General features: G+C 33.7%; 1 protein-coding gene across 7 annotated transcripts in view; it reads right to left on the bottom strand.

Moving 5' to 3' along the window:
* Positions 1-12593, bottom strand: part of WRN (WRN RecQ like helicase) — a 118500-nt gene that overhangs the window by 90741 nt on the left and 15166 nt on the right. For 5 of the 7 annotated variants that reach the window (XM_057696588.1, XM_057696589.1, XM_057696586.1 and 2 more), the window contains exons 2-3: positions 2432-2562; positions 1695-1807 (exon numbers count right to left, since the gene is read on the bottom strand). The exons of 1 other annotated variant lie outside the window; for it this stretch is intronic. In XM_057696588.1, coding sequence (XP_057552571.1) covers positions 1695-1807; positions 2432-2521 — 203 coding nt within the window. In that variant the 5' untranslated portion in view covers positions 2522-2562. The remainder of the gene's footprint in view (positions 1-1694; positions 1808-2431; positions 2563-12593) is intronic. One more of the 7 variants, XM_057696591.1, reaches the window with a different exon arrangement.

Genomic DNA, 12593 nt, shown 5'->3' with positions numbered 1-12593 from the left:
AGAAAAAATAACTAGTACAATGTAATTAACAGAAGAGGACATGAAAACAGCTATTACAAATATGCTGAATATGTTCAAAGATTTAAAAGAAAACAGAAATATGATAAGAGCCAAAATGGAAGATATTTTAAAATCTAGGTTCAAAAAAATATTATTTTAAAAGCAAGTTTTATGTTTATTTATTCATGACCTAATTTTCTATAGACAATATAAGGAACCATATTTAAAGACTTAAAAATAATATTCTTTTTCTAACAAAAAAGCACCATACAGTCACTGCAGCAAAATTTAAATATATATACAAATAAAATAAAAAAAATACTCTAATAAAAAAAAGAAACATATGGAACTTCTAGAGATGAAAAATACAACAAAATTAAAAATTCACAGGATGGGATAACAGCATATCAGGGACAACAGAATAACAAAATAAGTGAACTTGCAGACAGAGCTAAACTATTCAAACTGAAGCACAGAGAGAAAAAAGAATGAAAGAAAAAATTTTAAAGACTGAAAGAGCCTCACGACCGAAACACAGTATCAAGCAATCTAACCTATATGCACTGAGAGTGGCAAAAAAGGAGGGAATAACAGGATGTGAGAAAAAACACATTTGAAGAAATTATTCAAATATGATGAAACTACAAACTCACATATCCAAAAAGCTCACTGAACCCCCAAGCAAGATAAACAGAAACCACATTACACAAAGACACATCACAATCAAATTGCTGAAAACCTGGAAGAGCAAAAATCTTTAAAGTAACCATAGGAGATAAAAAAAAAAAAAAAAGAAAAGAAAATTTGCCTGCCTTCCATAAAACACAATTCATCAAAACTACATTCTTCAAAACACTTATGGTTATTGCCTTCAGACAGCCAGAGAACCACGGTGGGAGTGAGGACACCTCAGTGCTGTTTCTAGAATACATCTACCAAAAGGCCACTAATCAACAGCTTAACTTACCTCTACTTCTTCTAAGCCAATGTGTAACAGTTTTAAAAAAAAAAGACAGGTATAATAACTTTAAAGATCTGAATGAACTCCCTACCATGAGCGTGAGTCAAAAATTACCCGCACTCTGGCTGTAGAATTTATAGAAGTTTTAATATAACCGGAGCACACATAATTTTTGACTCACCCTCATATTTCTCCTTGTTTCAAGAGCCTTAGACGGCATTATTGCAGAGTACTAATTCAACTAGATAATTTAAAAACTACTAATAGTCACTGTTAATGTTCTTTTTAAGGATCATTTGCTATAATTATTACTAACTAAATGCAACAATCACTATACAATATTACTATGTTGGTATTTTCAATGAAATAGAAAGGGGCGTTTTAGGGGTTGAATAATTTTTGCGTGTTTTTCCTAAACTGGTGTTTTCAGTATTTCTGTATATAACATCTTAAGTATTTAAAAGTTAAAAAATTGGCTAAAAAAAAAAAATTAGCTAAAGTAATAGAAAGGCTTATGAATGAAATGAACAAACAGGTACATTACAAATTAATTCAGTGATTTTAAGTTTTTATTTAAAAAGTAGAATTAGAACTTATCAGTGACATTTTATATGTATAAGTAATTATGTACTGAACACAACTCAACTGTAAAACCCAATACACTTACAATTATCCTAATAGTTATATTCTAAGGGTCCAAATTCAAATGAAAGTAGGAAATTTAAATCTTTACCTAATATCTTCTGATAGGAAAGAACAATCACTAGCTTCATAACTGTACACAATGGATCCAGTGAATTCTAAGAAGGGGAGGTGATCTTCCAAAACACTCTTCTGAATAGATGCCTTGAGTAAAACAAAATTCCAGAAAGGCATAAATAAAATTCACATTAAATAATAAATGTGCACTGAAGCATTCAAATTAAACTTCTAAGTTTTATCAACTAATGCTTTATAGACTAACGAAGTCATATGGACAATTTAACAAAAATAAAGCTATCCGCTGTAAAATTATTTTTCTAACGAAACTTAATTGCCAACTTCTAATCCTGTTTTCAGAAAAGCATTTATTTTATTAACTTTTTTCTTCAATTATATTAGTATTCTACATGCAATAATGTTGCCTTAAAGTGCTGAAAACTGGTTGGTGGAGCTTAAATCTACAAAGACTTAAAACCTACTTAACCATAAAAATTCACCAAAATAAACACTATCTAATTATTATCTGAATTGAAACTGGCAAGGTCAACATGCAAACTAAATAAAAAGGGAAAGTATAGAGCAGGAATTCTCATTTTGTAAACCCAATTAACATTTAATCCCATTCATCCATTCAATGACTAGATCCTGGTTCATTCCCACAACAGTAACTCTAATTGTAAACAATGGCTTGAAGTTTACAAGTGAGGATTGACTCATCTTACAGTCATTAAATTTTCCATCTTAAAGAATAATCGATGAACGGCATACCTTTCTTTCTTCTACATTATAACTCTTCTGCAAAGACATCCATTCAGGAAGTTTGCGCTGCTGTTTTGTTTCCAATGTTTGTTTACTCATATTTAAAAGGTTTTAGTTGCAAAATCCAAAGAACAATTACTCTGTGAATAAATACAGTCTTTGTAAGAAAATTGAGAGACAGACCTATCAATATGATTGAATATCCAAACATACATATTTAAAGTAAGTTATGCGGACTTTCCTGGTGGCACAGTGGTTAAGAATCTGCCTGCCAATACAGGGGACCCAGGTTTGAGCCCTGGCCCAGGAAGCTCCCACATGCCGTGGAGCATCTAAGCCCATGCACCACAACTACTGAGCATTCACTCTAGAGCCCGAGAGCCACAACTACTGAGCCCACATGCCACAATTACTGAAGCCCACGCAACAGAAGAAGAGAAGCCACTGCAATGAGAAGCCTGTGTACCCCTGCTCGCCACAACTAGAGAAAGCCCGTGCACAGCAATGAAGACACGATGCAGCCAAAAATAAATCAATTTTAAAATTTATAAAAAATAAAAATAAAAAAATAAAGTAAGTTATGGCATCTAGGCTCAAATATAGGTTATAAGAGCTGGAATTGAAAAAGAAAAAGAAACACACAACATGCTAGCTCTAATAACCATATATTTAGTATTTCTTTTTAAAATAAGTGAGCCAGTTTAATTGAGTTCTAAGGTTCTAACAGTTTCAAAATTCTATTATTCTCTGACTTTGACCCTTTTAAAAAATAATCTTTATCTCATTTACAATGAGAATCTCTGGGTGCATAAACTGCTATAAATTTTTGACAACTTTAATTTTCTTATCATCTTTCCTAAGATCTAAGTAAACTCATCCAGCTGTTAAATTGTTCACAAGCCTACGTGAAGAGAATTTTGAGACAGACAAGCTTTTCTATGTTAAGGGTTTTTATTACACTCTTGGCCTAACAAGTGAATCAGTCTCCCTAAGACTAAGAGTTTCGCTAAGAATATTTTTAAAAAATCTGTTATGAGCTTTGAGGGCTCTCCTCAACGTAAACCACACTTCAAGAACAGTTATGAAACTACAATGAATGGGAGACCTGTGACATACTCTTTCTGTTACAGGTGAAACAGAACCATATCCTCATGTGATAACATACTAAACTGAAGTGGCCTAAAGTTCTTAATACAAGTCTTCAAACCCCAGCCTTACTTCCCCTTATCTCAAATTTCTAGTAATGGCACCGCAGTTTTTAATATATACCTGAAGATTCTTATGTTGAAATATATTAATATGAAATTATCAAAGCAACTATTCATGATTATGGGTTAGCCTGTTATCCCTATTGATAAAGTATCCATTTAAGTAACCATCTTCCCAAGCATAAATCCCCAAAACTGAGAGCACTAATATTGTATGAAATAAAATTTTTAAAGATTACTTTGGCAAATAAACTTTTCACAGAGAACCTACTCCATCACTCTTATGCACTGGGAAGGAAAGGGTTAACAGCAGGAAAGGGTAACTCACCCCACTGGGGAAGGGGGAATGAAAGACCTCAACCAGCAAACTTGCTAGAGACCTCAAACTGGATGGTAGCCTTGTAAACCTATCAATGGTATCTACTAGCCGAAAAATACCAAAGAGCATCTATCTAGAAGATGCTGTTAGCCAGATATAACTAATTTATCTAGACTGCTTATCATAAGCCTGAAATTATGGATTTATTAACTTATGCCTAGAAAATGGGGGAGTAGTCAGTGTCAAGTTAAAAAAAATGCACAACCTGAGAGTTGTGACAGAAACCTAAAGGTATTTTGGAGATCTTGAAAAGGGAGGAATTCACCTAGATCTGTTAGGCGAAATCTGTGATAAGCCCTTGACATGACTTTCCTAGCCCTGAGAGGTCTTTTAAATGTTCAGTCTAAAACTCATAAAAGTTTCAGCAAAGCAAAAAAGCCTATATGATCAATTATAGTTATATAATCATCAGGCCAAGTTTATTGAAACAAGACATTCTGCAAACAAATTAGCCTTAATTTGGTTATACTTGGTAGAAAGGATAATTTTAGAGAAAAAAAGATTACATTTCAATGAATATTAAGTTTTATTACTGGAGGTCTGTATTTACTAAGACTCACTTCCTGGATGTTATGTTATATTAATATAAAGTTTGAGTTATTAAAAGGACACTCTAAATTGGTTTCTGTAGCTTATCTCAGTAATCTTTGGGTGAAGATCAGATGCGCCACTACCTGCAACCAGCGGATTATGCATTCTGGAAAAGACATGATTTAAAGGACTATCTCCAACCTAGACAGAAGAACCCTTATCAGATTCTCTTAACTAGCTCATGCACACTAAAAGGGAAGGGAACTGACTCTTGGATTAATTCCCATTTACAAAGGGTCCCTACATGAGATTGGCCTATAGAGAGCATGGCTGACCTCAAAATCACCTTAAAACAACACTTAACAGAGAAGAAACTACACTCACACTAGAACAAGAAGAAGACATCAGAAGTAGACACAGCTAGCCCAAGATCCTGGACCTGACTCGCATGATCCTTTATAACGTTTTCTTGACTTCTTGGACCTCTGCATATGAATCAAATGTTTTCCTACCATGGGCACGATCCTATGCTAATTTTTAAAAAATCAATCCAATTGTTGGGTTTGTGACCAATTACCTGTGTTTAGTACTTTGGGGTTACCTTGGTGGATTTCAACCCTCCAAGGCTCTGACTGGATAGCCCTTAGGAATTTATTTTAGAAGAAAGAAAGTTCAGTTCTGTTCAGGTTACTCTTGATATTACTAGATGGGATCCCCTCACCTAGTGAATTAAATAATTACTGCTCTGACCCTGGCCATAAAAATGAATTTTCCTCTAAAGTTACTCAAGCTCAATCAGAACAAGAAGCAAAATTTCAACCAAGGAATAAGACCTTCCACAACTATGGGATGGATTTATGTGGTTAACACTAGGCTATGCTCATTTAAGTTTTAAGGCCCCCCTTTATCTTGGGAACAATTAAATTATATTAAGGATAACCAGCCTAGTTACATTAGGAAATTGGGCTGGGAGCCTCATGGACAGTGCCAATATATAATTTCCCTGAAAGATAATGATTGGTAACAGATAACCTGAGGATATACTGGACCTCACCTAATGGAAGTTCTTGGCTTACTTCTTACATGTAACTTTAATAATACTGCTAGCTATGTTATTTGTATTTTGCATGTTTTACAAGATTGCTGTTTCTTGCATTACCAAATGTGTGACTGAGCCTCCAACAAAAATATATAGTTTTATATCAGATCAATAATTGTAATAGTGTAACTCTAGATATGGGAAGATGCAACAAGGAGGAATTTTTTCCTAGACCATAACAGACTAGCAAGACAGGTGGTCCAGAGACCTTTGGCTATTGTTAAATAAGACCTAGTTCAGCAACAGCACACTGAGTGGCTTATCAGTGAAATTTTTGCCAGACCTAGGAATGAGCCTTCCTAGCACTGTGGGACGAAATGGTCATGAAATGCCTCCCAAAGCACAGTCGAGTTTATGACCATGAGGGGCCCCTGTCAACTACAGACTGTCACTTTCCATTGGCACTTGCCGTCTACCTCTACAAGGATTAAATTCTGTGCTGTTGCACCTGCTGACCTTCCACACCCCCTGAAAGGAGTTCAGGGTGGAGATCAAGAATGAGGCCCTCTGTGCTCTGGGAAAAACTGGCAGGTTTTATGAGCCCAATTCTTGTATCTCCTCACATCTAGAAAAGCACTAAAATCCTTCATGGTGACATCCGCTCCCTGTGACTAGCAGTAACCTTCACAAGATTAGCAGAAACCTTTTGCAAAAAATATGTGCTTGATTGCATGGACTCCCCCGTCACCAAAATTACATATATACTGAGCAGTTTCTCAGAGCTATCTGAAATGCTGTCTCCCAGGCTACAGTCCTCATTCTGCCTCAAATAAAACTTAACTCACAACTTTCACGTTGTGAATTTTTTGTAAAGTCGACATCAGTAAGATGTGTAATTAAGATAATATAAAGCAAAGGAATATAAAGATCCAAGGGGAAAAAAAAAAAAAAGAGGAGTTCCTGAAATGAAAACAACTTCCTTCATGCATTTTTCTTTTTTTGCACACATTGCTCAACACTATTCTGTTAATCCAAAACCATAACACGTACTAATGCAGAAGAAAAAGACATTTTTGGAATCTGTGTGTTAGAGTTTAGGGTCCCCCCCCCAAAAAAAAAGAATTATCCGTCTGCACTTGGTGCCTGCCTATACTCTTTGAATCATTAGCAAAGTTTGGCAATGGGGAAGATCTATGATTCAGTGAATCAGAACTGACAATGCAAATAGCGCTACCACCTGTATTATATGTAATAAAATAAAACACGTAAAATATATATGCTTTATTCATTGTAAGGCATTTTACAAACGTTAGTGGTTATTAATAAGTTTATATCTGCCACAAATCCAAAACCCTTGACAGGAAAATCAAAAGTTGATCACACACACACAGGAAAAGAGAGTCTATCCTTAATCTTAAAATACATTTTTATTAAACTGGAAAACAAGTTTTTGCTATATGCAGAGTAGATCATTTGCAAAACTGCCAGAAAACTGAGTTTTCTGCAATAATAAACAACACTATGAAAACAACTATAAAATCTTAGAATTCTGTAAGTAATTCATTCACACTGCCAAAACAGAAATAAACTTCAATAACTCTTCCCTGAAGCTACCTACAACGCTAAAATCATTTTAATTTAAAATGTCTAATTTTTAGATGTAAATACTCTTTTTTGCACACAAAATTCTGTATAGATGCCTCCAGGCAAAGAATTTGCAAGTAAAATTGTTTACAAACCTAACATTTTTGTCAAATTTACTTAGATCTTGGGACAGATAAAAAGCATACAGAAAAGTAAAGTTGTAGAATAATTTGCAGTAGGGGAATTCTTCAGCATACATCATTGATCAGATAAAGGTTATTCTTGCCTGAATTTCTTCTGTTAGTGTCTATTTTTTCCTACCTGATTTTTTTTCCTTAATTTTGTTCTGTATTTCAAGAGACTTCTTCCACTTGATTTCCAAGATGTTAATTTCATTCTCAACATTCTCCATTTCATTTCAGTCCTTTTTCAATTTGCCTACTGAATTTTTATACTGTTAAGATCTTGACTGCTAGTTTCAGAAAGTTTCTTTGTACTCTAGTTGAATCCCTCTAAAAGTGCTTATAATTTTTTTTTTTTTAAAGTTACAGTCTAACTATTTCAAAGATTTGTTTCAGTAGGAGCTTCCTGGTCTTCCTTCCCCTAATGCTGGATTCCTTGGGTGGACTGTTATTTTACTTTACCCATATAACTCTATTTACCATCAGCAGTCTCAGCTCTTAGGATCCCTCAGGAAGCTGCCAACTGAGGACCAAGAGACTGTAAGTCTTCCACTGAAGCACTAGGAGGCAATTTTTGTACTCACAGGTCTCCCAAGTGGTAATCTCAAGGTCTAGCCCACCAGCACACTTGAACCCATGAGTATAACTCCTCTGGAAGTCTTTTAAGGCAGCAAAGATCAAGTAAGCTTCCTAAGACCAATCAGCTGTTCAGTGCATTCAACAAAATACTGACAATTTTCAGCCATATTTGCTCTACCATACTAATTCTATTGAGTATTTTCTTTAGGAAATAACATTTTAAATCCTTTCTTATCTTCCAATTTTCCTTTTCTACCATTTTCAGTTCCTTGATTAATACACTTCCTATTGAATCCACTGATAACACTTATAGGGACTAAGTTTTTTATGTGGAAATTCTTTATCAAGGGTCAACTATTCTGCTTAGTGAGCTTGATATCTGTTGATTTTACTCAAATAGATGATTCTCAATTGCCCACTTCATTTGTAAATGAAGCTCTACATTAGAAGTTGACAACATTTTCAAGTTCATGGCACATTCAGAAAGTGAAACTATTTTTACGGCATTTTAGGAAGGGGATCTGGGAGTGTGAATATAAAATTCTGTGAAACTTTTATCTTCATAAAATTAAAATTTTCAAACTTTTTAAATAACAAACTTGAAATTACGTAGATGAAATAACTTCTGTATATCATGTTTTATGCTTAAAATGGTTACATACAATTCCTAATTAAGACCTTTTAACGACATATTCTTAATAGTTTGTAGAGCAACCATCACAAAGAAGGTTTGCTAGCATAAGTGGTAGCAAATGGCAAAAGTGGAGGCTTTGCTCCAATATACTAAAAACTCCTTTTTCACTGTTAACCAGCATTCCAACACTTTGGTCTCTTTAAATTGTACTTCAAGATTGCTAAACGTCTTTAAAACTAATGCTTCGTCCTTTCTTCCACTGAGAAATATGTTTATTTCTTCTGATGATGTAAATAAGCTTCAAATACAAATGAATGTTTTTACATCAAGTATTTCAATATAATGCTAACGCTCTGTCTCAGGTACATACTGGCTTTGCTCTAATAATATTATTAATCCTCTTTAGGATTCAAATAACACCAATTAAACAATCACTTCTAAAATTATTGTAGCTTCACTCTGGCAAAGCTGAATTTTTACTCTGAATCCAGAAATTTTGTCAGTACACATTAATATATTAATATTTTCCACACGATCACTGCACTTCTGATTAAGTTCATTCAAGTGCTCAAAATGTCAGTTAAGGATACCATTTTTTGAAGCCAATAATTATACTTCAACAACTCTGCAAAGTAAGAATCATTCACATAGAATAATTTGAAATTTTCCCTTTAGCTTATAAATCTTCCTTTGGACTGTCAACACACTTCAGAATGAAACAGCTAATCAGATTTCTTCACCTAAAGCTGAAAAGAAGGTACTATAGCCGCTTGGATTTCATTAGATTCATCATTTTTATGACATCATTTAATGTGGAATTCAGAACTACAGGCAAACTTTAATATACAAGAGCTTCTCTATGAATAAGATAACATATTACTTGGAATATCAGGTTTTTTACCTTGAACTTAACATAAAGCCCTTATACCTTCCCGTTACTACCAGTCCCAAATTTCCACTGTTTCCATAATATCTCATATGTTTCAAAATATTCATTTTTCACTTCATTTTTCATCCCCGGATGGTTTTGGAACTTCTTTGCCAAGCAAATAATATCCTTCCAGGCATTTTTCAAAGATTCTATACAGCCTTCTAACTGAGGACCGCTGCCAATATTTATGAATTCCTAACTGCAATGAGCACTTTTTTCATTAATCTTCTGGATTAGTGTTGTCTTTATGCCCTTGACAAATCTTCAACATATCTTCTAATAGAATAATTGAAAAATGGCAACTTTTTCACTTCCTTTGCCTCACTGGTCCCAAACATAATGTTCCATACAGGCAGGGGGAAAAAAAGCAGATATAGCAAACTAGTGAGGTAATCTGAGCTTTATTAACTGTGCAATCCTGTAACTAGCTTCCTGAGCTCAATCTGATTATTTCCTTTATCAATCTCTTAAATTTGTTCTTATTTTTTGCTCAAAGACGCTTTCAAAGTTCAGATATTTTGTTTAGTAAAATAGATGTTTTATGAAAAGGCACCAGAGTATTTTGTTTGACACCCCTACTTCATTTGATTTAAGCTGTAAAGTGAAGAATTATGGGAACACCAAATCCAGTTCTGAGATAATCCCTTACTGCCTAGTTATTGATAAAATATTTACTATTATATTCAACTCATAAATCGGATGACTTTCCAGCTTTAATCAATATCTTAGACATCACAGTGGGAAAGTAAGTATATATAGAAATTAAATCTATTTGAATATAAAGTATTCAAAATAGTATAGGTATTTAATTCCTTGGGAAAAGTTTTTTGTCAATCGTTTAGCCTGTCTGTATTCTTATGAATAGTTCTCAACAAATTCTATCCAAAAAAAATTTTTTTTAACTAAGGAGACTAAACAAAAACTAAGTGTACTGAAATACTTATTTTCGTTTAGTTTAATAATTAAAAATTTTAAACAAAATATACTTCAGGGTAATCGAATATATTTTTAAATGAGTTTCTGAAGTTACAAAGACTTATATTTCCTTGCTGAATCAAATGAGTTGCATGTGTTAATTATTTTTAGATATAAACACTAGTTCTTTAAATTCTAAAAACATTATAAAATTCTATCAAAATCAGGGTGTGACAAATTGTCACATCAAAAGCCCATAATAAACAATTAAAAATGAAATAACAAGCAAGAAAATTAATAAAAGTAACTGTAATCTATTAGAGAATACTAAATATCATACAATAATAATTAGCTAATAATCATGTTTGTTTCTTCGCTGGTAGTAAAATCATGAAAATTAAGACACATAAAATTTAAAGAACACACATAACTTTCCCAATGAATAAATAACATACACATACCCAACTAAAGTGATTAATAGATAGGAAATTATTTAAAGGGGCAAGTCAGAAGGAAGTCTACACCACAGGGCCACAACACAATTCTTTCTGGTCAGGTTCACAATGCATAACCGCACATGTTATTGAACTCAAGTGGTTTACAAAAGGGTCTACATAAAGAATGTTCAAATATAATTTCACTTATTACAAATCTTTGAATGTTTGCCTTACAAAATGTTTTTGTTTGAAAATTATAAAAAATATGCAACCATCAAAATCTTGCGTTACCTATAACCCACATCACTATGCCACAGCACAAATTGGAAGGCACTAACTTCGCTCCAGTTAACTCTCACCAATAGTCAGTATGGACCCAGTGTTGCCAGATCTTCCAATTTTTCAAAAGAACTGATGTTCCTATGCAACCTTCCATCTGATATCAATTTCCAAGACCCAGTTTCCTGCAGGCCTCTTAATTCTAACCTCTGCTGCAGACAAATTCAAACTAGCAGCTGGTGTGAGTACACCTAGAAATTTTAAGACTCAATACTCCTTCACAAATCATTCTTTGAGTGAAATGCTTGGGTACATTTCTGTAAGTACACTACAGAATGAGTGGTTGAGAAAGAATAGGAACATACCAACAAATGGAGTTTCCTTCAAGACACCCACAGGAAAGAGCGTGGTAGCCTGGGGCACCTCCTTAATTAGGAGAGTAGGAAGTGAATTATCCTAAGACAGGAGCTCATTTCCTTTTTCTCCCCATTTCTGAGTCTACTGTGTCAACTCACAGTGGCCTGGAGCGTTACTCCACTCTATGGCTTCCACAATGATGCTAGGAACACCCACACAGCAAATCATTTACCTTCTCATCTGTAGAATTGTGAGTAAAAACTACGAACCCAGAGCGGGGCACTGGCCCAGTTCTTCCAGTCCATCAACTATAAGCATCAATCAAATGCTTTAACAGTCAAGTTGTTAAAAGGACTACTTTGATGGTCTCGTGTGAAAATCAGTATGTCTAAACAGAGCCTAGGGTAAATGGAAGCTAAGCCATCTTCATGAAGGCAGCCCAAGGAAGTTTTTTCACACAATACCAAGATTTCCCCTCAAAATACTTCTCTAGTGTTCATACCATTTTACCTATAGTTACATTTTTAAGAATGAACCTTATAAAAATAACTAGCATTCCCCAGAAAGATTTATATACAAGGACAGTCTCCTTGTTATACATAATATTTAAAATGTATATTATATAGTGCTATATATAACATTTATAATAATAAAAGCTGAAAACAGACTACACACCTAACAATGGAAAAATGGTTAAATAATAAATAATGGTAGATTCATAAAACAGAACACTATGTGGTCATTAAAAAGATGTTATAATTTATCAAGTGAAAAAAGCATGTTAGACTCTAATTTTAGAAAATAAAGATGTATGTGTATTTGTTTATGTGTATATATACATATTATATATATATATATACACACAGATATATACACACATACACACACAACACATTTTTAAAGGTCTGTGGCAACGCATACCAAAATATAAGTGGTTAGCCCGCAACCGCAGACAGTTTTTAATTTTCTTCTTTATGCTTTTCTATATGTTCCAAATTTTCTACAAGAACATGTGTTACCTTTAGCAGTCGGGGGAAACATATGCCAATAAAAGTGGGAAAGATTTTGTTTGTCTGTTTGTTTAATGAACAATCAAGGTTACATTTCTTTATACTA

The sequence above is a fragment of the Hippopotamus amphibius genome, chromosome 10 (assembly GCF_030028045.1).
Source record: "Hippopotamus amphibius kiboko isolate mHipAmp2 chromosome 10, mHipAmp2.hap2, whole genome shotgun sequence".
NCBI lineage: Eukaryota > Metazoa > Chordata > Mammalia > Artiodactyla > Hippopotamidae > Hippopotamus > Hippopotamus amphibius.
This window is presented reverse-complemented; position numbering and strand designations above follow the sequence as displayed.